General features: G+C 38.9%; 1 protein-coding gene across 1 annotated transcript in view; it reads left to right on the forward strand.

Annotated features, from left to right (window-relative positions):
• Nucleotides 1–3,446: 3,446 nt before the first annotated feature.
• The window catches only part of FGF12 (fibroblast growth factor 12), a gene marked incomplete at both ends in the record, with an annotated part of 330,544 nt that continues 308,797 nt past the window's right edge, over nucleotides 3,447–25,193 (forward strand). The window contains one exon of the mRNA XM_084231018.1: nucleotides 3,447–3,537. Coding sequence (XP_084087144.1) covers nucleotides 3,447–3,537 — 91 coding nt within the window. The remainder of the gene's footprint in view (nucleotides 3,538–25,193) is intronic.

Here is a 25,193-nt window from a genome sequence, read left to right on the forward strand (position 1 = left end):
GTGATGATCCATTTTCTTTGAGATGAAAAGTAGCTGACTACAGGAATCACTGTGACAGCCATTTACATCAGACAGTGGGTCATTTGAAAATTGTGACAGAACTGACATTTCTTGCCTGCCTTCTAAGAATTGACAATTCTGTTGAGGAGGCAGATGATTCACATATCAAATAAATTGTTAGATCTTCAAGAAACACTTAGAACTCATAGAAGTTGGTAGTAGCTCCTCATCTATTGCAAATAATTAGACTCTTCAATGCACTTTACTTGGTTCACCTCATTGAATTCTTCCAGCAACCTCACTAGGTAGGCAGATGCTCATTATAAACATGAAAGTTGATACTCAGGACATCACATGTGTTTTAAAATCCCACAAGAAGCTGCTCACTCAGCTCAATTTCCCTGAGGGAACTAGGGCCTTATCCTATTCCTGCACTACTTCCCAAGGAATGGTGTTTGTCTTCAAGAAACTTCTGTAGGTACTGGGATCCAGAGCAGGAGAGGGCTACCTGGAAGCCCTCTGCCTTTGCTGCAGCATGAAAGACTATATTTAGATGTTTTCCTTTAGCTAATTGTCTCATTCTCCATGGGGAATTTCTATGGGTAGAATCCTCAGATGAGCCAAGTTTCTCACTAATTCCCGCGGAGAACGGAAAGACAAAGGTTCTGGCTTAGGTTGCTGTGGGGCCTCAGAACCTCCCTGGTGATGACAGTGCCATGGTTTTACCCCGATCTTCAAGGACCTGGAGCCCAATAAGTTTTAGCAACCCCATTCAACAATGGGACTAAGTGGGAGCTGCAGGGATGCTCTGGTCATATCTTCTTGAGACCTGAAACCAGGGTAAATGGCAAGGCCTGGAGTTCAATTCTAAGGGAATTAAGAGGATGTGGAACCAGGGGTGGCTGAAGATTTAAAAGGCCCTTCAAATGTTCTGGCTTTCTTTCACCACCTTTGAGAGTAAAAGGGAAGAGACTTCTGAAAGCATATTTTTTCAGGTAACTTCAACCTTAAGTTTCAACCTTTAGGGAACATCACAGGAACTGTGAAGGTTTAGCCTGTAAAGGAGAAAAAGGAGGGCCTCCCGGGTGGCGCAGCGGTTGAGCGCTGGGTTGCGAAGCTGCCCGCAGCCTGTGCAGCGCTGGTTCGATCCCTGGCTGCTCCCCGGCCACCGGAGGAGGGTCCCACATGGCGCGCAGACCTCTCCTGCCGCCCGCTGCTCCCCTCAGCAGTGTACTTCGGTCCTTCTGCCTGCTCTGCTCCCCGCTCTGGCTCTGGTGAATTCTCTCACCCTCCCTCGCTTCTGACTGTACCCAGTGCATGTATAAACAAACAAACAAACAAACAAACAAATAAATAAAACATGCCTCTATAAAAAAAAAAAAGAGAAAAAGGAAAGGGGTTACGAAAACCTCCCCTTGCCAGGAAGAGCTAACCAGCTAGTCCTAGATGAAGTTAATTTTTGACTCCATGTCAAGAGAAAATGTCTAATAGTTTTTATGCAAGAACTATCAGGGGAGCTGGTAAGTTCTCTATCATCTGCACTGTTCAGGCAGAAATGTGGACATTAGTATATTTATTGGAAAGTGAAAGTGTTTCAAAATCATATAGGATAATGATATTATCTAAGTGATAATGGTTGACACTATTATAGCCCTTATTTTCTATCAAATATTTCTTAACTCTCAACTACGGGTGTATAAGTTAGATAACTATTATTAACTCTCTTTCAGATATGAGGAAACTGAGGCACAGAGAGGTTAAGTAGTTTGTTCAAGATCACACAGTAGTTTGGATTTTTTTTTTTAGAGATTTATTCATTTATGCATACAAGAGCTGGGGTACAGGCCAGAGATACGGAGGGGTGAGAGGATTCACCAGACACAAAGTGGGGAACAGAACAGGCAGATTGACTGAAATACACTGCTGAGGGGAGAGCTGGTGAGACAGGAGAGGTCTGCTGCCCCATGTGGGCACCTCCCCAGCTGGGGTTTGAACTCGTGCTACAGAGGCAGTGGATTGCTTCATAGTGCGGTGCTTAACCCCTTGTGCCACCAGGGAGGCCCAGTAGTTGGAATTTGAACATAGACTGCTTGTCTCCAGGGTCAGGAGACCACTTGCTGTATTGCTTTGTTCTCTAGCATCCCATCTATCACTGAGAGTCCACGTATGGTGGAGGCTGGGCCCCATGGCCAACTTTTTTTGTAGACAGCATTCATTAGATTTGCAAAAATGCATCCGTGACATCCGAAAGTAAATAAACAAAAGGAACCACAGAGAAGCTCAACGGACATCTTTAGGACAGGCTGGCAGAGGCAGAGCTTACCAGAATACAGCCCCAGAGTGAAGCACTGTCATTTTCAGATTTCCCGCCTCATCTGCCGCTCCCTCTCGCCCTGGCCGTCACTTCTGGCCTCCATTCCCCTTGCACCTGTCTTCCCACTGCACCTGGGCTGAGCTTTTCCAGGAGACTGAAAGGCGTTCGGACAATCCCGAAGCTGCCTATTCTCTATCCACACCCTCTTCCCCGCCGTGATTTATGGAGGAGCAAAGTGACGCCGAGGGTGGTAAGTGACTTACCCAAGGTCACAGAGCCCGATTCCGAAAATCGAGGCGTCTAAGCTGCCACATCAGAGCTCCGTCCACGCCTAGGCACACCTTCGCCCCCACTGCCCGCACCCAGGAGCTTTCTTTCTTCCACATCCCCGCCTTCCCACCCCCACCCCCGGGTTCCCTAGAGTCGCTTCTGACGCTCGGCAGCCTCCAGGGTCCAGCCCTTCCTGCGGGCGCTTTCCTTCCGCCGGATTCCCACGCCGGAGTCGCCCTTGGACCGCGCGCAGCCCGCGGGAGCGCTGCCTTCCGGGCTAGCTCGGAGGTGCCGCGCGTCCCCCCCGAGGAGCTGCTTTATGCGACCCTCAAGCCCGGACGGTGGGGTGACTGAGGGCGGCAGGAGTCCAGGGTTCACCGCCCGACGTAGAAAGCAGGAGCTGAGGGGTTGCTCCAGCGCCTAGTCCAGAAGGTCAGGTGCCAGCGCGGGAACCCGCCCGCGCCCCTCGGCGCGCAGGCACCTGGAAGGGGGCATCGACCCCTGGCGACGTCCTCTGAGTAGCGGGTCCCCTCATCCTCCCGCCCAAAGACCAGTCTTCGCTTTCGGAAAGTCCCAAAGTGTCATCTTTGAGCCTCCTGGGGGGTGGCCGCGCCTCGGGCTCCCTGGGGGGCTGCCCCCAGCCGAGCGGCACTTTCTTCCTCTCCTCCCTGGCGCGGCCACAGCGCCCGCGGCACTTCTGTCCCGCGCCCCGGCTACCGCCTGGTCGATGTGCAAACTGCTCTCGGTCTGGGACCCGCGCACCATGGACTCGGGACCCGGTTTACGAAGACAGGCCTCCTTTTGGTTGGACAATTAGCGGAGGTGGGCGGGGAGTTGACGAACCCCACACAAGCGCTTCTCCATGAAGATTCTTGAGCTTTCTTTGAAGAAAGGAGTGCATATGCTGCAGTGTCTCTGTGGAACGAGCCTGAGGTCCAGCAACAGCCTAAGTGGTGAGAAAATGTCTTTACCCCAGTCCTGAAACACTGCAAATGCCCCACCCCACCCCGTGCCCTTCTGGCCCCCTCCGAGCCTTCCTGCTCTTTATTCAGTGCTGTAAGTGGTGGAAGGTAGGGTTAGGGCAAAATCCTGGCTCTGGTTGTGGCTTGGGGTGATTCGATTTGGGGTTTGTGCGTGTGCGCGCTCGTGTGTGTGTGTGTGTGTGTGTGTGTGTGTGAGAGAGAGAGAGAGAGAGAGAGAGAGAGAGAGAGAGAGAGAGAGAGAGAGAGAGAGAGAGAGAGAGAGAGAATGCGTGTGAATATCAAAAGTCACCAGAGGCTTTATAGATAGCTTTAGCTCTCTCCGAGCTCCTAAAACTGGAACTTGCCGGTCTCTTTTAGAGGGGTTCTTAAAGTGACCTCCTTTCGCACTTCCTCGCGGCTCTCTCCTTGTGACTTGTGAAGGTGGCATGAGAATTGGAGTAGGTGTCTACTCTGAGAAGTTGCTGGTGCAGTCAACTGGAGAGGGGACTTTTAAACAGGTGACTGGTGAGGCAGGTTTTATTTATTTATCTATTTATTTACTTACTTATTTGCTTTGTCTGGAAGGTAGACAGAAGGCCTTTGCAGAGGACGTTTCTTTTTTCCCCCTTAGAGATCAAGCAATTTCTGTCCTCGGTACTGAAACAGGAAAGTCCCAATTAGCCTTGGGTTTAACCAACCAGGTCCCTTAGGAAATGTTCAGGAAGGGAAAGAAAGAACATCAGACCCTTTTTATGACCTGCAATATTGAGAAAAATGGTTACAAATTTTAATAAAAAATATCATACTGAAACCAAGTAAATGTGATTCTTTTCTGCTGGTGCCTTACAAATGGTGTGCTGATTCGCCACACTTTCTATCGTTCAATTCTATCTTTTTAAAAGTGTTATTATGCCTATTTATCTTGAAAGAATCCAGCTTTTGTGTCCCTTGGTTTTCGCTTTACAAAATGGAGTTAGGGTGTGAGGAGAAAGGATAGCTACGTCTGATTCGTCTAAACAAGTGTGTTTTGTAAATTATTTTTTATCCAGAAATTTCAAATAACTTTAATGCTTAAATATTTGCCAATATTATAATAGCTCTCAGGTTTAAAATTTAATATATTATTTTGGATGATCTGAATTATTTATGTACCTATTTTCACTCTATTCTGGAGTTTCTGGAAAATGATGTTTGGAAAGATTAGAAGATATATATAGATATATATATATACACTCTGTCTATATATATATTAATCCTTTCAAAAATTCAACTTTCTGGTTACTCACCACCACTCTAAATGAAAAATAAAGCTACTTTTAAAACTAGATAGATAATTTAACTATATGTGAAATATAAAAAAAAAAGCATGCACTTTTAAAATGAAATCAGCTATGAGATATGTTTTCATTCAATTTAAAGATTATTAGACTTTATGCAACCATATTTATATCTAACCATTACATTCTAAATGCAAATGCTTTTTGCTGAAGTTTTATACTTTAAAATATGTACTTCAGGAAGCCAATACAGATATATCTTAACATTAACATCCTCAGGTTATAACTTGAATGTGTATTTCCCAGAAGTGAGAATTTTTAAGGAGTGTATGATGTATAGTAGAAACAGTATAGTTCCTTGTATAAAAATAGTTAACATGATCAATTTACATGCAAAGTCAGTTTCCCAAACATTAACAGATCCAAATAGAGGTGATAACATATGTGATATGGCACCATATGTTATTGAAGGTAACAAACTTAGGGTCAGAACACCTAGTTATAAAGCAGTCTCAATAAAATAACTAAAAATCTGTTAAATCAGTATTTTCATTTGAAAAATGAAATAATGACATCTCTAGCCTGGTTGTCTTATTTAATTCTAGGTTTAGCATGTGAGCCTATGAAAACTGTTGCACTTTGTTTATATATGCCTTTTTACTTAGTGGAATACTTGGTTATTTTCAGGAAATATACTCTTGTAAAATGGTATATAACAAGGAGTAAAGACAAAGTTTCTTCAAACCCTTGCCACAGACAGAGATACCATATAGTGCTCCTAAGAGATTATTTCTGGAAACTGTTTTATCTTCATTTAAATTGTGACTTTAAAGGGAGGAGGTGCTCAGTGGACTATGGTGGAAGATTATTGGTGTTTTGTGATGGCTTTGGTAATATCCATTTGTAGAGGTATGAGCCCGCACCCCTAAAACATATACTATTGTAAATCAAACCTACCTCAGTAGGCATAATTTGAAAAAATAAAGTAAGTTGTGCTTTCTTAGTTTATGATTTTGGATAACTTACATATCTTTGCTTTTCCTAAATTTATTGCATAAATGTAAAATACTATGCTAATAGTACATATCTCAAAGTTTGTTTTAAAAGTTAAATGAAGTAATCATAACTAAAATTTTATTGAACTCTCACTATAGACTCAGCATTGTGCTAAAAGTTTGAGTGCATGATACACAACATACTTAACATTTTAAATATTAATATTATGTTCCATTTTAAAATAATTTATTTCATGGACATTAGCATAACATCACAGCAATTTTGCTTGAGATTTGTTGTGCTCAGTGTATGTATCTTACATTGCAAATTGAAGTGAAGAGATTAGAAATATTTTAATGGAGTAAGTTTTTAAAAACAAAATTATAGTATGCTATCTTAATTTTTCAAACTTACCTAAAGAGAAATACAATGATATTTTGTAGTGTGTCACCATAGAGTGAATGATTTGATGCCAGCTACTCCTTCCCCGTTATTTTACAGGTGAGGGAAGTGAGAGCAATAGCAGAGAAGTGACAATAAATAATATATTAAATTTGTTACAAGAGATTAGGAGCACCTCCTAATAGATTACTCAGTTTCTGGAATTATAAACATTTCAGCATTTTGTTTAGATTTTGTTCAATAAATGATGTTAAGAAAATATAAAATTTTCTTTACAATTTTTATGTTTCTACAATGGACCATGGTGGAGGACTATGGGTGCCTTGGTGGTAGGAGAGCTACAGTGACCACACCTTGGGGGAGAAAACCTTATTGTAAAAATATTAACAAGAATGTAAAAAATGGTACTTCTTCAATAAAAAATAAATAAGTAAACAAAAACAAAACAACGTTCAGCTTTTAGTATAATTAAAGTATTCTGTTGCTTCTGCAATATCAAACATTATTATCTTATCTAATATACCCATTACATTACTTAATAAAACCTTTGGACTTGGATGTACATGGCCGAGCCACCAAATAGAATACAATTTTAGACAAGTTGAAGTGGCTTGTTTAAGGCTATTTCCCAGTCTCTTCTGATCCTTCCTTTTTGCCATTTCTCAAAATAAAATTACTTTTTTAGACTGTGAAGCCTATCTATAAAAGAAAAAAGGGAGTTTAAAATTCTAAACAATTCTGCTCCTATGACATTTGTATTAATCTGATAAAATACCACGTTTTAGGCTCAAAAGGAGAGTAAAACAGGTTAATCTTTCTCTAGTGCTGGGCCCCTTACAAAGAAACATCAACTCACAAAAGAGTAGGGATTAAAACTGTGGTTTAATAGCCTTTCCCATTCCTTTCAATATGTAGTAAAGAGGACAACGAAAGTGTAGTATCAGAGAAGGGTGTAAGGTTCTAACTTTTTCATCACTTCATTAGGAAAGCTTATTCTGGTGTTGTAAAAGGCTTCTTGTCCTTACAACCAGGTTTCTGAGAAAACTGCTAGGTCTCACCCGGACAGAGCAGGGCACGTGTGAGGAATAGGTCCCTAGGATGGGAACAATGGCAGTGTGTGCGCATGCGTACAACCAGAGACAGGCGCTCTGTGCTTGTCTTATTACTCGAAGCTTTTCGTGAAAATCTGTCATGGGAATCTCCTCCTTCTTTACAATCACGACTCTTCGGTAATATTCAGGCAATTAGGAGTTACTCAACCCAGTCGCACAGAGGATTGTCATCTGTCTAGAGATTGAGTGAGGCGATCATAAGTTACAAGTGGCCCTGATGTGGGAATAAAACACCCCAGGCAAAAATAATTTACCAACCATATAAAAACACGGAACTAAGACTCAGGCACAGAATTACTTTCAAGTACAGTACTGGCATATAAATTAAAACTGCCCACATGCAGTTAACTTTACGACAATCAAGTGATTTGATAAAGAATGTTCAGTAGCAAAGTAGTTATTGTTTTAAGCTTATATTATCATTTAATCTCTTTACATTTTCTTCAAAGATGTAGGTTACAGGTACCCTCCAAAACTGTGACAAATGACAATAATGCATTTATAAATTGAGGCGCTCTTAGATTCAAATTCATTCTTCAGAAATCTAGTATATCAAAAAGTAAATGACAAATTCCACCTCTTAACCATGTATTCTGATGTTTACATTTTAGATTTTTTTAAAATATGGATGATTTTGGTAAGTAACTATCTTTCATTGATGTATTCATAGCAATTATTATTGTGGTGAAATCTTTCTTTGAGCTGATTTTTATGACATAAGCTTAAAATTCTTAACTATTTTAATGCTGCTCTCATAGCTAAAATAAATATGAATTATACAATACACAAAATGTCCATCCCTTTCTTATTATTTGTTTTCAAAGGGGTTTTTGTTGTTTTACATGAGAGTTTCAATATTATGTAAGAAAATTTGAAAACTAAGTGCTTATTATTAGTTCAATAGTCTTAAAGTACTTTTTAAAAATGGCTCTGTGCTTCCAATGTGCCAATATAGTCATCAATAATACTTTTACCTAATATTTTGGACGTTCTTCTCAGGAATATTGAAAGATGGCATTGCTCCATTCCTTTGAAGAATGGCCACATGTCTGGCATCAGCAAATGCGATGTAAGCAGAAGTGACATTCTTCACTCCTATCTTGAAATTTCAGTAGCTAAATCACAATTCACTACAGGTTCTGTCTATGACTTTCAAGATAGCGGTTCCTCCTTCAGCCTGTGTCCCCATGTATCTATCCTCAACAGCGTCCAAAAATGGGAACCATGATGGACATTAAACACAAATGAGAAGTTAAAACTTTTTTTGTTAAGTATTTATGTTTTAAGGCCTATCTGGCCTATCTTGACTGATGTAATAAGATTACAATCAGTAAAATGGAAGGTTATTAAATTTATTGCTCTAATTTCTCAGTGATATCATCTCTAGTATATAGTGAATAGGTACCTTTCATTATCTTTGAGTAATTAGTTTAGCATACCAAAGTATGAGGTGTGTCATCACCCTTCTAGTTAGTTGGCTTATGTCTTGAGCTTAGAGGGTACCTTATTTCTTAAATGATGTTTCTTTCTCCCAAAGTTGTGATGAAATCTCCACTGATGTTTGTGATTATTCTTTCAAAGTTGTAATTTAGTTGCAAGTCCTTTAAAGACTCAGTTGCTCCTTCAATTTACCCTGAGATACAGAAATTATCTTTTGATGCATCTAAGTATATCCTGGAAAAAAACAATTTGCTACCTGAAAAGTAGCATGGTGCCTTTCATTCATCACTATGGCAGTTTTGTCTGACAATGGAAACAACAATTAAGATTGTTGTTCTTCTCCCAGCTTATGAACTAGGAGCTGTTGCATGGGAAGAAAATCAGAGCAGTTCTTCATGGTAAAGGGATTAGGCTGAATATTCTTGTTTGGGTCATGGACCTGCAGTCCCTTTGCCTGGCTCTGAGTTAAGTAGAGCAGGAGAGAGGAGATAAGTCATATTTTCCCTAAGCCTAGGATACTTGTATCATGCCAACTAGGCCTCCATATTTGGCCTCTCCCTTCTTTCTGCCCTTCTCCATCTGAGGCTATAAAGTTAAAGAACTATGTCTCTGGTTTCACAGATTACCATTTTTCAAGCACTGCAGCAAACACTTATTTTTTTTATTTATTGAGGACTGATTACATGATAAAGTCTATGTTAGTCACTAGAGAACCATCAGGGAGATATATATGTACGAGCAAAAGGTATACTACTATAAGGGATATGCTACATGCCCAAAGTTTAGTACTCAGAAGTCTCTGTTTCAGTTTACAACCTCTTGCCTGGGCTAATGTTCTAGGGAAATGATCACCCCAAGAAGGAATGATTAATTCTTCCTAAGATTCATGTTAATCTTTTAGATTGTGAAAAGTATTTAGAAGTCAAAAGATAATATTGAGGTTGGATAGGTGGGGCTCTAGTGGAAACTATTAGTATCTCTGGATTATTTGCTGGCAGAATTCTTTTGAATTAAAATAGATGAAATAGAAGAAAGCAATATTTGCAAAAGCAATTACCCTATTACTCAATTCAGGTGTACCCAAGATTGTGCATATTCAGATACTCTCCCTTTTTATCTGTTACACCTTTCTTCTGCCCCTACTTCAACTTAAGGCCACTTATTCAAAGTGAGATATATCTAAAAAGATCCAAGTTCTATTCTTTGCTATCAGAATTAGATAAATATATCCAGGATATAGATAGTTCTGTTTTCTCAATTTCCTTGGACTATTGTAAAATAATGAAACTTTTCATTGGACAACTTAGTGTATGAAATTGCTGTCTTTATGTCATGTCATTTCATTGCACAATGTTAAAGAATGCCATATATGAGTATTTCTCCTTATGCCATTTAATGTTGCATTTGCATTCCCTAAGGTGCCAATCAGAAAGATTCTGTGAATCTGCAAGACAATCTCCCTTGCTGAAATGATCTTTTTTGTTTATACATAAGCTTCTAGTACCATCCTACCCCCTCCACTCATTACTGTTTATAGAAACGATAGCATTGCAGTTGGTGTCACTGATTGCCCACGTTGTTGCTTCAATGAAGCCAGCTGGGATTCGATTGCATGGTCTTTAAATAAAACTTAGTGTCACAAAATGAATCTCTTTTATGAGGGGAGGGGGGTTGTTGTGAGCTGGATCATTCTTTGAGACACTAATTATTTGCTTAACGTGGAAGAAGTTGAGAATCAGTGAATCGCCGTGTTGACTCATTGTCTGACCTTGATACTAAAGAACTTGTGAGTAGATAGTACAAGTGTTTAGAAAGCCATTCTCAAAATGATAGTGATGAACCTTTAACCCCAACCCACTCTGACACTCTGAAAATAACTTACTGACTGGAGATGGTGGAGCCTATTGTTCCAGCTAGTCAAAGACTGAAGACAGCATTGTGACCAGGACTCCCATGCAGTATTTTTCTGTGACAGCCTGGTGACAGACTTTCGGTCACAGGTGACATAAGAATGACCAGGATTTGTTTAAAAAAAAAAGAGTCAGGGCCTCCCCGGTGGCACAGCGGTTGAGCGCTGGGTTGCGAAGCTGCCCGCAGCCTCTGCAGTGCTGGTTCGATCCCCGGCTGCTCCCCAGACACCAGAAGAGGGTCCCACATGGCGTGCAGACCTCTCCTGTCACCTGCTGCTCCCCTCAGCATGTGTACTTCAGTCCTTCTGCCTGCTCTGCTCCCCGCTCTGGCTCTGGTGAATTCTCTCACCCTCCTGCGCGCTTCTGACTGTACCCAGTGCTTGTATAAATAAATAAAAATAAATCTTTAAAAAAAAAAGAGTCAAATGTTGGCAGAGCATGACCTAAAGCCACTACAATGTGGCAAACTGAGGAGGTCTTTCACTACTTTTGTCTCTTGACTTTTGAACTTCACTGTTGGAAAAACAAGACAGGCTTTGTCTTTATAGTTATTAACATACTAATTAGGGAACTAAGGTTTAAATTTATATGTCTATGCACATTTATTTTCTCTGAAAACTTTTAAATTTATAAGTTTATCTCCATCTAAAATGTTGTTGTGCTTATGTGTATATGTGTACATGTGTGTGTGGTTGGGGGTTAAAATGCATGCACTTTGTTTATGTCAGGAAACTTTAGGGGGATTAATGCCAAAATGGAAAAATACTTGCTTTTATTTCAACTTTTATGAAAATGTTTTCCTTTTATCATAAAAAACTAGTGAGATATATATATATATATCAGATTATACAATTATCTGCTTGTAGCAGAAAACTTTGAAAATAAGCAGTTTCTACAGAATAAGAAAATTGCTTGTAAAACCCACATAATACTTTCCATTTTTTGAATTTTTAAAACAAAATTTATCACAGAAGTTATGTTTTGTTTACTTATTCTCATTTGAGCGTAAGCAGTTATCCTAAATATGGAAATATATTCTCCTATTGAAATATACGGAAAATAGGGCCTCCCCGGTGGCGCTGCGGTTGAGCGCTGGGTTGCAAAGCTGCCCGTAGCCTCCTCGGCGCCGGTTCGATCCCCGGCTGCTCCCCCGCCACCGGAGGAGGGACCCGCATGGCGCGCAGACCTCTCCTGCCGCCCGCTGCTCCCCTCAGCAGTGTACTTCGGTCCTTCTGCCTGCTCTGCTCTCTGCTCTGGCTCTGGTGAATTCTCTCACCCTTCCATGCTTCTGACTGTACCCAGTGTTTGTATGAATAAATAAATTAATTAATTAAAAAAAATGATGTTTAGAAAAAAAATGTTTAAAAAAAAAAAAAGAAATATACGGAGAATACCTTTTTCCCAGAAAGAATGACAAAAAGCTGTTAATAGTGGTTAGTCGGAAACAGAGACTCAGGACAGTGAGAAAAAGAGACATTTTCTTTATAGCTATTTTGCATTTCTGGAATGTTTCTAATGATTTTATATATATATATATATTGATTTCATTTACTTATATATGTAAACTAGGGAGAAGCTAGGTGGGAAATTGTGGACCATTTGTCTTTTTTTGAGCAGTTCTAACAGATATGTCACTTTAAAAGAGATTCTTAAACATTATTTTAAGTTACTTTGTAAAGTGACATCAGGCCACATTCATTTTTTATGCCTTTAAATTTTGCTTTTTAATTTTTAATGAATATCCTTGTGTAGACCTCTTTATGTGTGGTGGTCTTGAAGAATGGCAGTCAGTAATAACTCTTTTGTCTCTTCCTTTCCTCTATCTCCTCCTTTAATCTTGAGCTCAAAATATTGAGAAAATGGACAAAGTTGTCAAATGGATAGCAATCAAATTTATCTGCTTTCTTACTGGATTACTGGAATATGAAATCAGAGAATGGTCTCACTTGAATTTAATACCTTTATCTCCAAACTAAATCTTGATATATAAAGCCTCTAGAGGGAAGATATTGGGTCTACAGGGCAGACCTTCCTGTGAGAATTCCAGCCTCATCCCAACTGAGCCCCAATAGTGGAGTCATCCTACAAATCTGGTGTTTCTTTAAGATATCTTCCAGTTTGCTTCACTCTGAACCACTGCAATGTAAGAGCTCTGCCACGCTCCTCTTCCAATCTTAAGGAAAACCAGGCTATGGTTTTACAGAATAATTTACTATATATGTTATCCAAGGAAAGAAGAAGTGTGTAACAGGGCAGAGAATGGAAATTTGAAGACTGGAGTTAGATATCACTACCCCTAGGGTCCATAGGTCATGTCATTCCCTAGGAGAGCCTCCAGGCATCTCTCCGCAATCCATAGTCTGTCTCCACAGAGTGTCTTCTTTCCCCTCTTTGTTAGGCATTGCTTCTCCAGTTCCTGTTCCAGAGAGACAGTGAAGTTATTCTTGTCTCATCCCAAGGCTCATTGCTTTTCTTACTGCAGGATGGCTGAGAGTGTAGTACCCATGTCTTTTAAAGGAAACACTCACTCCCAACACACGGTATGGTCTGGCCACTCCTGGTCAGAATAAAAAAATCATGGTAGTAGGTACATTTCTAAAGGCTTAGATTTTTACATTTTTTAAATATTTATTTATTTATTTACTTATTTATTGTGTGGAAGTACTAGGATGTAGGCCAGAGGTGTGGGGGAAGGGTAAAAGGATTCACCAGAGAAAGAGTGGGGAGCAGAACAGGCAGAGCTACCAAAATACACTGCTGAGGGAGCAGCAGGCAAGACAGGAGAGGTCTGCTGTGCCATTTGTGGGTCAGCTCCGTGGCCATGAATTGAACTCAAGCTGTTGTGGTGATAGCGCTGAGACTTAACCCCTAGGCCACCATAGGGGCCCTTGGATTTTTACACTTTGAATAATACCAGATGAGGGATGTTATGTGTACATTCCAGTAGTATTGCACTTTTCTCTTCCTCAATTAAATACCTTTCTTTAGTTCCTACTCCCTGAAATAAATTAGCTTCTTCTAGTGTAAACATGCAATGCATTATGCATAGTGCATCCTCTCTGTCTCTTAAATTATATCATTTTTATTGAGGTAGCATTGGTTTACAACATTATATATGACTATAGGGGGCAGGAATGGACCACAGTGCAGGTTTTCTATGACCCCATGCAGACGGGGTAAAGGAGGAGAGAGTCCTGGAGACCTCAGTGAGTTTTCAGGCTTTTATTGGGATTTACCAGGTATATGGCAGGTAGTGGTGCTGGGGGGCTGGGAGGCTGGCATTCCTCCCAGCGCCCCAGCAAATCCTCACTCTATCTGGGCTCTCTGGCATTCTCTCTGCTTCTCTTCTTCTCTCGGCTTCTGTTCGTTCTTGGTTTCTGCTGGCGTCCCTGAGACGCCTCCCTTATAAACTCAGTCTCTCAGGCCAGGTGTACCCACTTCAGGTGCCCGCCATCAGGCATGCATTCAGGACCACAGGGTTCCCTCATCTATCCTAATGGTGGGAGGGCAGAAATGCCTGATACTTTTTTACCTTACCCTACACCTTATTGTTATTACGACAACATAGGTCTTAGGAATCAAACATAAAACCTGTGTTGTAAACTTCTAATGTGAAGGCACTGATTATTGTATTTTACATGGAACATAAATGATTCAAAGTGTAGAAATATAATATTTGTGTGCTAGCTACAACTCTAAGAATTGAATACATGCCTTTATTTGGTAGATGAAGAAACTGCAACTCAGGAATCTTGAGCCAATTGTTCAAAAGTGGCTAGATCATTAATTACATGCTTTTAAACTCTTGTTAACCTAGTATTTAGATACTAATGTCCTGGGTTGGAATCTGGCTATTTTGTTCACTCAATGCATATCACCTCGTGAGCTCCAAAATCCTCATCTATAAAGTGGGTCTGTTCATCCTTGCCCTTGTCTAAATGAAATTTGAAGTCTGAATGAAATAGTGGCAGTGAAAAGCAGCAAAATCTAGGAAGCATAAAACATCTACAACTCATTTATTATTATTGTAATTATATTTGATGCATTTATGACACAAGGCTATATGAGAGATAAGATAAAGTTTTGTTTTATGTTATCTTGGAGAGGAGATTCAAGGAAGAAACAAGTGTTATCAGCATGAAAATTACAAATTCTTTGGAATAAAATTTTATCTTTCAATAGCTATCACATCTTGTTGCACATACACATACACATGCACATCTGGTGTGCCCTATTGTAATGTTGCCAGAAAAATATTTTGTTTTCATCAACAATTTACAATCAGTTTAATTCTGGGCATCTACAGACTTTTTGTCCACAAGACAGAATAAATGAGCTATCTTTAGGGATAGTAACCACATTAATGAACATCAGCTTCTAATCAAAGTAATTTAGCACAGACGAGGAAATAGTAAAATTTCATATGACACCAGTGACCAGACATATTCCAGACGCTATTAAGTTCCCTAACGTGCTTGATATTGAACTTATGAAGAGAGATTTAAATCCTGCCCCAGTTTTTTCACAGCATGGCAAGGGAGCAAAGATATAAGCAAAAACGCCTCTTCAAGTGTAGGTGCTAGACTCAGGGTAGGAACAGTTTATCATGGAAGCAGAGAAAGATGAGAACATCTCCTACTTCTCCATGTTGTGTGCATTGTGTGTGCACGTGTGTGCATGTTTCTGTGGTGTGAGTGTGTAGTCAGGGAAGCTTATGGGGAAGACTGCCATCCGAGATGAATTTTGATGAATAAATAGGAATGTACCTTGCACAGACAATAATAAGAAAGGGCACTTGGAGAGAGGGGAAAATCATGCTTTAAGGCATGGGACCAAGAAAGAGCATGTGCTTCAGCTACATTCTTTCCTTCCTTTAGTCATTTATCAATGGTCTATTCTTTGCCAGTTGCCTCTTCTAATTGTTGAGGATTCAAAGGTGAGTAAAAACATCTATATTGAGAGCTTAATTTCTAGCACACATATAATATCATGTGGTGGTAAGTGCTATGGAGAGAAATAAACACATTAAGGGGCCAGAGAGTGAAAGAAAGAGCTCTTTGGATATAGCAGTCTTTTCTGAGAGAATGGCTTTTTGGTGGAGACTAAAGGAAGTGAGGGAGCAAGCGTAAATACCAAGGGAAAACTTGCTCCAGTGGGAAGGAATAGCAAATGCAAAGATCCCCAAGCAGAAATAAGTTTGGCATGTTTAAGGAAGAACAAGAGTGCATGGCAGAAGCAAAGTGTGGGGGAAATGGTAGGAAAGCAGATTGTTTATGGACTTCTAGACTGTCGCAAATACCTTGGAATGTATTTTGAGGATGATGGGAAGTCTCGAAAAGGGTTTTGAACAGGAGTGTGATAAGCCATTTACATTTTAAATGGATCATTCTGGCTGCAGTATGAAAATAGACTATCAGAGAGACTATTTAGGGGCTTATAATGGTATTTCTGGTGATAGGGTTGGAATAGAGTCATGTGTTAAGTGATAAAATATGGAATATATTTTGAGGTAGAGCTAACAGGATTTGCTAATCTATTGAAAGACCGAGGTCAGTGGTTACTTCAGTAATTAGTCCTGAATCACCAGGTGAAGAGAGAGCTCTTGCATTGACCTGGCAAACAAACACAAGTGTTCTGTTTCAAATATATTAAATTTGATGTAGAACAGAGTAGAGACATTGAATAAAAAGATAAACGTCTAGAATTTAGAGGAGTCCAGAACTGGAGGTTTTTAAAATATGATTCATCAGCTGAACCCCAGAACTGCACTTAGTCACATAAGAAGTCAGTGGCAATATGAAATATAAGAGATTTAAGACTCAGCTTGAGGTATTACTTTATTTAGCTATTAGGACTTAACTCCTTCCAAAGAGACTCAGAATGAGTAGCTTGAGAAATGGAGCTCTTTAAAGAGAGTATGATAACAGAGAAGGTAGGAGAAGAAAGTGTCAAGGAAGAGTGACCCGGTCACATGCTGATGAGAGTCCAGTTATATACAGACTGAGAATGGCTATTTAGCTTGGGAAATGTAGCAGGCAGTTTCAATGGAGTGGTGGGTATAAAAATCTGATTGGAATACATTCAAGAGACTAGAAGGTGAGATATTAGAGATAATGAGTGTAGAAAAATCTTCCTAGCTGTTTTGCAGTGAAGTTGTGTGGAGAAATAAGAAAATGTAGGGTCATGGGAGCATTGTTTTCATAAGAAATATGACCTATTTCTATGCTGATGAGAATGATTAATGAGATGAAAGAAAACTGTTGTTGAAGGAGAGAGAACGGTGTTAATTCAAGAGTAAGTGGCTTCCCATGCTTAATAAATTTCAAGTTTGAACCAGCTCTATCATGGTCACATTACACTCTTGCCTGGAAAAATAATTCCCTTGTCATAAAGATCCCATGTGTTTGCATTGTTAAAAAAAAAAAAAAAAACTCCCCCTCCCTGCCTGCCCCAGGTGAGAATTGTATAGAGGTAGGTTTGGTAATATAATGTATTGCAGTGGTGGCAAGAGTCCATCGCTTGGGGTGGGAGAAGATGAGGCTGGAAATATCTACTTTTCATACAACTTTAATCTCATAGCTTTGGCATCTTTTAGTTTTGGATTTGCACTCTCAAGAAGGATTTTAGTGTTAGTGACTGGAGGCTGCTAATGATTTTTGGAGCCCCTGTGGCTTCTCTGGGGGTTATTAATGGAAGTGTCTGGATTTCACTGTTTGTCATTAGAAACACTTAAGAGTGTAAATACATAGTTACCCATTGAGAACTAATGTTCATGTGTTTTCCTCTTTTGTAAGAATGTCTTATAGGAATACACATAAATAACCACAAAATCAAGCTTAAACATGTTCTAAAAATTGGGTCAATGAGGATGATTAAGATTTATATCTGATATACTGCAACTTAGAACCAAACCAGATGCTCAGATACTTGGTTATTTAGGAGATACGATGTGGGGTCTAAAGACCTGTGTTCTAGTGTTGGCCTATGATTTATAAACTGTGAATTTTGTTAAGCTTTATGTTTGCATATGAAAGTGAGCATATTAATTTATTCTGACTTCCATTCTAGAGTTAAGAAGATTAAATGAGTGAAATACATTTCGTAATTGGTAAAGACTTACATATATCTGCAAGGATACATTGTGTATACAAATGCATACATTTGTATATATTTGTATATATGTATGTTTGTATATACATACATGCACATACAGTTGTTGATATGAATTTTGAGAAAAAGATATTTGTAAACAGTTTCACAATATGTGACATAAATATCTTGGAAAAATGACCTTCACATCTCATCACCATTTGTGATGCAAAGTAAAACTGACTAAATATATGTATATATAGACATTATATGTATATATATATACAAATATGTATGTAGGTGTTTATATATACAAATATGTATATATATATACATATTTATACAAATATGTATGTAGGTGTTTAGTTCAGTATTATTTTCTTAGGTTCCCTCAGATATTAGGATGATGTTTGGAAGAAATTATGTGTTAGTCTGCACCCCAAAATACTTCCCACAACATTTTTCAAATATGATGATTAGCCCTAGAACTTCACTGGTGCCTTTTTCTGAGCTACAGCTGTGTTTTGATCTGATTTCTTGCCACAAATTTGGGCAAGATATCACAAATGATAGAGGAAATTAGATTATAGATTATCGAAAATAGGTTGTATTGGTGCGTTCTATACTTGGAGATACTTGCAGGTGGGAAAGAGATTATTGCCACCTTACAGGGCATCAATGTTGGAAGCGGTGGCACAGAATGAAGGAAAGATGACTTGGAGTCCATGGAGATCAACGAGAAACCTAGAGGGGCTACGTGGTGCAGTAACATGCAGCCCTGATCCAAAGATAGTCTCACATTTATTAATATTGAATATAAAGGTGGGGCAAGAATATAGGGAGTGGGCCTCCTCAGTGGTGCAGCGGTTGGGTGCTGGGTTGTGAAACTGCCCGCAGCCTGTGCAGCACCGGTTCAATTCCCAGCTGCTCCCCGGCCACTGGAGGAGGGTCCCACATGTTGCGCAGACCTCTCCTGCTGCCCGCTGCTCCCCTCAGCAGTGTACTTCGGTCCTTCTGCCTGTTCTGCTCCCTGCTCTGGCTCTGGTGAATTCTCTCTCACCCTCCCGCGCTTCTGACTGTACCCAGTGCTTGTATAAATAAATAAATAAATCTTTAAAAAAAAAAAAAAAGAACATAGGGTGTGTACATGCTTGGGGTAAGCAATTATTGGGGATGTAAGCTAGGGTGGAGTGACTGGGGCTATTGCCTGGGGGGCTCCATTGTTCTTGCTGGTCAAAGCATGTTATCTCTATTATCTGCCTGCTGTTTTCAGCAGATACTGGCTTCCCAGCATGTTCCTCATACCAGGACTTTTGCCATTGGTGAGAGATCCCCTGCATGACCCTATATCTGGCTGACAAGCAAGAACTCTGGGCACCAAGACAGTATCTCTGAGAACAAGGGGATTGGGGATCCCACGGATTATATCCAGGTTTGAATAACATGCTTTCCAAAAGATATTATTGTACTAGGGTACATGCAGATGATGACTAACATGTTAGTAGGATTTTAAGTCATAACTTATAAGGAGCAAATAAAGGCTGTAAAGATAGTTTAAAGAGAAGATTGAAGTAAAATTTGGTATTCTGGTGAATTCAAGGAAGTAGAAGTAGGGTTGATAGAGTGAGTTTGAACACATTTCTAGACTTAACAAGAAGTACAATTGTTAGGGGGAAGTAATGTCCTAAGTTAATCCCATACAGGCTTTGTGGACTCCACCCCCACTCCAGACTAAAGCCATCAAGACTCTGGGAAAGACAAATCCCATCACCACCAAGGGAGGGTGGCTGGGACCTGAGGGTGGAGTTGGGCAGCCAGGTTGGATATAAAAAACCAAACACGTGGGCCTTGGTCTCTCTGGCTCGCTCTCTGGCTCGCGATCGCTCGTCTCCTGGCTTCACCGCTCCTGGCTGGTGGCCAACTCTGAGAGCGCCATTTTGGGATTCCTGATCGGCGGATCAGGTAGGACTCATTTAAAACTTTGTCTCCCACTTTTCTCCCTGAGCTGTACATTTCCTCATTTCCCCTTCCCTTGTAAATAAACCTTTTATTAACTTTCACGTGTGCCTGCAGTAGAGCATTGATAAGTCCTTTTAAGCGCGCAGGTGAGGACCCACAGTCAGGCACCCCGTTTTGTATCGGGGTTGCTCTACAACACAATGGTTACAACTCGAGAGAACAATGAATTTCTAGTTCCTGTCATTGTAGAAGCAGGTGTTGTATGATTGTCAGGATCTTGCAGTGATACTGCATATGCCATAGACAACCTATGAAGCTTTTCTAGCTTTAATACTCTGTCAAATCTAAGACTTTCTGTAAGGAAGAGCTAGTGAATTTTCAGAGCTTTAATGGAGATATGGGAGAAGACCACTAAGGAAGACAGAGAAGTTAGAATGGTGAGTTATACTAAACAACAGGAAGATTGTAAGTTGTGTTCAGAAGGTGTCTAGGGATACAAAATTTGCCATTTCAGCTCTCCAATTTTGAGGTAAATACTGCATGCATCTTGTTCTGTTGCTCTATTCTGAACTAGGAAATCAGAAGAGAATCTTTGGTGTGAAGTTCAATCTCTTCTAATTGATAGAAAAATTGTCAACTTCTGAGATTTCTTTATATCTTCATTTGATAGGAAATTTACTATAAAATAATAAAACCCTTCAGTACATAACTCTGAATAAGTGGATAAATTAAGTGAAAGAGGCAACAATTTAATTTATAGGCCACTTAAACAGTAAGTCCACTTGACATACTTAACAGCAAATTGTGCTCCAAAGCTGAGTTAATGTTTTATACTTTAACTCATAGATTGATGTTTATGGAAGGAATCTTGGAGATAATTTAGATCTTTTATAGCTGAGATTCCAGGGGGGATCTGCTAAAAGGCACATAGTCTTAGAAGACTAATACTCTGGACTCCTGCCACCTCTTGTCCAAGGGCCACCTCTTGTCCATTTGTCTCTTAAACATGTAATTCACATAATCACATGTTGAGATGTTTATTTTTCAGTTTTCACAGTGATAATTTTAACTCACAGCATTATTTATAAATTCTACTGTCCTGTATATGAATGAGAGCAGTCTTTTAGAACTTATTTCCTGCACTTAATGATATGTAAGGAGCAAATATGACCTAACACAGTCACCTGAAACCATACATTCATGCACCTCCTGTAAAATTTTGCTCTATGCATTACCTATATGATTTTTCTTTAAATAAACACATTTTAAATAATAATTTAGCCCTATCCTAGCAAGTACAGATATAAAATCATAAGTTTTGTATGCTGGATTTTTTTTCTAGTATAATAGCTACTCTAATATAATTGTAATCGCATAAAGGTTTCATCTGGATGTTTTCTAAAATAATTTTGCCTACTATGCTTTGGTATATACTAAAGTGAGACTATTTTAACAAGCTCTCTAAAATAATGAATGAGAGTCATATCTTCCTCTCTACCCTACCCATCCCACTACTGATAACTCAGTAATTTAGAGAAAAGCATCAAGCCCTACACTTGTTTAGTCAGTGATAGACGCTGATAGATAGATAGATAGATAGATAGATAGATAGATAGATAGATAGATAGATAGACAAAATAGACAGACAGATAGATAAACCATGTTTATTTAGACATTTTTTATCTCCATGGAAATGGAGGAAATAGGAAAAAAATGAAGAAATAATTTGTTAGAAAATGAATGAAGTTATATTCATACATTAACTAACTAGACTAACATTAACTAACTTTCCTGAATGGAAAAGGTGATTAAGAAAGTTTATGTGAATTGTAATCAGGGAAATGCGAATCAAAACTACAATGAGATACCATCTTACACCAGTGAGAATGGCACGTATTAAAAACACTAGCAACAACAAATGTTGGCAAGGTTGTGGAGAAAAAGGAACTCTCCTGCACTGCTGGTGGGAGTGCAAACTGGTCCAACCACTATGGAGAGCTGTGTGGAGATTTCTTGAACTACTAAATACAGAGCTTCCATATGATGCAGCAATTCCACTCCTAAGATTTACCCAAAGTACACAAAAACATCAATTCCTAAGAGCACCTGCACCCCTATGTTTATAGCAGCACTATTTACAATAGCTAAGCTTTGGAAACAACCCAAATGCCCAAAAATAGATGACTGGATCAAGAAGATGTGGTACATATACGCCATGTAATATTACTCAGCATTCAAAAAAGATAAACACATGCAATTTGCAGCAACATGGATGGTGCTGGAAGGAATCATGCTCAGTGAAATAAGCCAGAAAGAAAAAGAAAAATACCGGATGGTCTCACTCATAGCAGGAATCTAGAAAACTTAAATAGGGGACCAGGAAAAAGAATAACTATAAGAAAGAAAATATCAAAATCAACACACAACTATGAACCAGAGACACTCTATGGGGGGGGCGGGGAGTGGGGAAAGGAGAGCTTGGGGTAAAAATAAGGGGATTGTAATTGTATTTAAAATTTAAATTAAAAAAAAAAGAAAGTATGTGAAATAAGTATGTCGTTCTTGTTGAAATATTGGTCCATTTTTTTTAACAAACTCCCTAAATAAAAATGTAAGATATATATGAAGTTTGCTTAAAGAATTTTTCTCCCTGTAGTACCACCAAAAGTTTGACAAAAATAAAAATAAGCACAGTTTTCTGTGTTCAGTTGAGAAATTGAATCTGTGTTTTTTAATCTAATGGATGACACTCCTATTTGGTTACAGATGATGCTTAGGACAATCTATCTCATAGACCTACTTTTTGTGTTTGAGATTAATTTACTAATGGAGACAGATCCAGCACTTGAAGGAGAGACAAAAAGCCCCACAGTGTCTGTGTCAGAATTTTTACTCATTGCCTGGGATTAAGCATAAAGTCTTGAAGAACATTGGGACTCTTTTAAGCAGAAAAGAAAAGGAAATGGATACTAGGCAATTAAATGGGTCTTCTATAGAAATGATTGTTTCAGAGAAAAGAACAGATTAGTGAAAAAGGTTTTATGTAATGTATAATTTTAGATTCACATAGAAAAACTGGAGATTTCATAAAGACAATTTATATATACTTATATATGATGTATTTTTTGATGATCTATAACTCACTAAGGCTTTTTGTTTTTTCTGTTATTTTTTATTTTTATGATATTATTAGTGAGATGAGATAAAAAAATCAGATAATGTCTCTGAAGTGAGCTTGCCCTAGGAAATTATCAGTTATATAAAATGACTTTTTACCAGCTTTTCTAGAATAAAGGGAAACCAAAGCGCAAGCAAGCATTGTGAGCTGCTGCATTTACAGGTAGAGTGGTGTAAAGAGATTTCTATGATGCATAAATTAAAGCATCCCATCATAAGGCTAACAGGTCCAAAATAGCCCCAAATTGGTCTTTCATGTGACTTTATTTCTATCTCTAACCTGCAGTTGTTGATTTCTGACAAATTAATTTGTCATGAAATCAGTCGAGTTAGTATATGGAAGCATAGAGCATTGGTTCAGAGGTTATTTCCAAAACTCATACGTATTTGCCTGAAGAGGAAAAATTGTCATGTGATTTTTTTTCCTTCCAAACAAGTCTTAGAAATCAGATCAGTCTATAAATTTGGTTTCTTGGCAATTTACTTCATTCCAGCAGCAAAATAAGGGATTTATTTAATTAAGGTTCACAAAACACACATCTGTTTCTAGTAGTTATTCATTGTTTATTTTGATGATATGTTCGTGTTATTAATGTTGCATGGGTTAATGCTTTCTGTATTTGGGTAAAATTAAAGAGAAAGAGCATCATAATCTCTATATCATATCCAATGTGTTATTATAAAGATAGAGTTAATGGACTGAGAGATTTTATTTCATACTGAGTGTGATGAATGGATGTCTCTTCTGTCCAACTAGTTTTGTTTAGAGACAGGAAAAAGAGTATGAGTGTGATTGAAAGGCACAGTTCAAAACTAGTTCAACAAAATTTGGATAACTATTTTCATATGTGATTATTAGTGATGAATGAAATGTTTCTGTATTAGGAAAAATTCCCTAGATTGTTTCAGAATCTCACAATTGTAGTGCCCACTGGCCTGTGTCAAACTATGTGTAGAACCAATAGAAGTGTTGTTTTTTTTTAAGATTTATTTATTTTTGTGTAGAAAACGGTGGTGTAGGCCAGAGGTGCAGGGGTAAGAAGATTCGCCAGAGACAGAGTAGGGTGCATAACAGGCAGGGCTACTGAAATACACTGCTGAGGGGAGCAGTGGGTAAGACAGGAGAGGTCTGCTGTGCCATACGTGGGTTAGCTGCCGGCCAGGATCGAACTCAGGCTCTCGTGGTGATAGTGCTGAGACTTAACTCCTAGGCCACCAGGAAGGCCCCAGATGTGTTGCTTTTATCAGGAGGTAATTAGTGGGCAGATTTCACTAGAAGGATGTTGCAGATTCAGAATATAAATAGGCTCAGGAAAACATGTGAGCTGAAAGCTCATAGTTAAGTATTTGGGGAAGTAAGATATAGGGACTATACTTGGACTATTATATCAGAGATTTTTGTTTCAAAGTACAACTTTGTTTTTTCATTTTTTACCTTACATGTCCAAAACACTGGCTGTGTAATATTCTGACATTCATTCATTCACTTATTCAACAGAATATTTATTGAGTAGCTTGCCTTATGATGTTGTTCTGGGTAGTGGAGCAATAGCAATGAGCAAATTAAAATGCTTAGCCTAATGTTCCTGCATTCTTATAGAAGCAAATGGTTGTCATGAAATTTTCATGACTTAACCAAATTATCATGATTTCTATGTAGATGTAAGAAAAAGGATAAAACTAGAAGCAGGCTTTAGTGTATTTCAACCCAAGATGTTACACACAATATACAATAAGATTTAAACATCCTTAATTTTAAATTTACCATTGTTATAAACAAAACACTTTAAGCAGAATATATTATATCCTAAAGCACGTGATTGTGCATATATTATAACACTCCTCAACACTCCTGAGCTATGAATTGAGCAGAAGATGTAAATAATGCAGTGTCCAAGTGTGAATATTTTCAGCGAGAAGCAGGTCCAAATAGGTGAACTTGAGTAATAGGATAGTGGTACCCAGAACTGAAGCTGACGACTAACCTATACATGAGAATTAAGACAGTTAAGTTGGTATTTAATGTCTTGGTCTTATCTTGGGGGAACAAATTAACAAATAAGCTGGATTTACTAAATGAATAGTCAGATATTAGAAACTGATCAAGTGAGTATGATCTCAACCAAGGTTTCCAGCCAGTACCTGAAAGAGCTCCCACAGTCTATCTGTTAGTTGCCGTAGTTCCTAAAAGGAGGGAACAAAAATCAGTGTTTCTTGATCATCTAACAGGTGAGAAGAGTGACTGAGAAGTCTATGCGGGAGAACTGTGATGAACAGGGAGTTCC

The sequence above is a fragment of the Talpa europaea genome (genome assembly GCF_964194135.1).
Source record: "Talpa europaea genome assembly, chromosome: 4".
NCBI classification, from domain to species: Eukaryota; Metazoa; Chordata; class Mammalia; order Eulipotyphla; family Talpidae; genus Talpa; species Talpa europaea.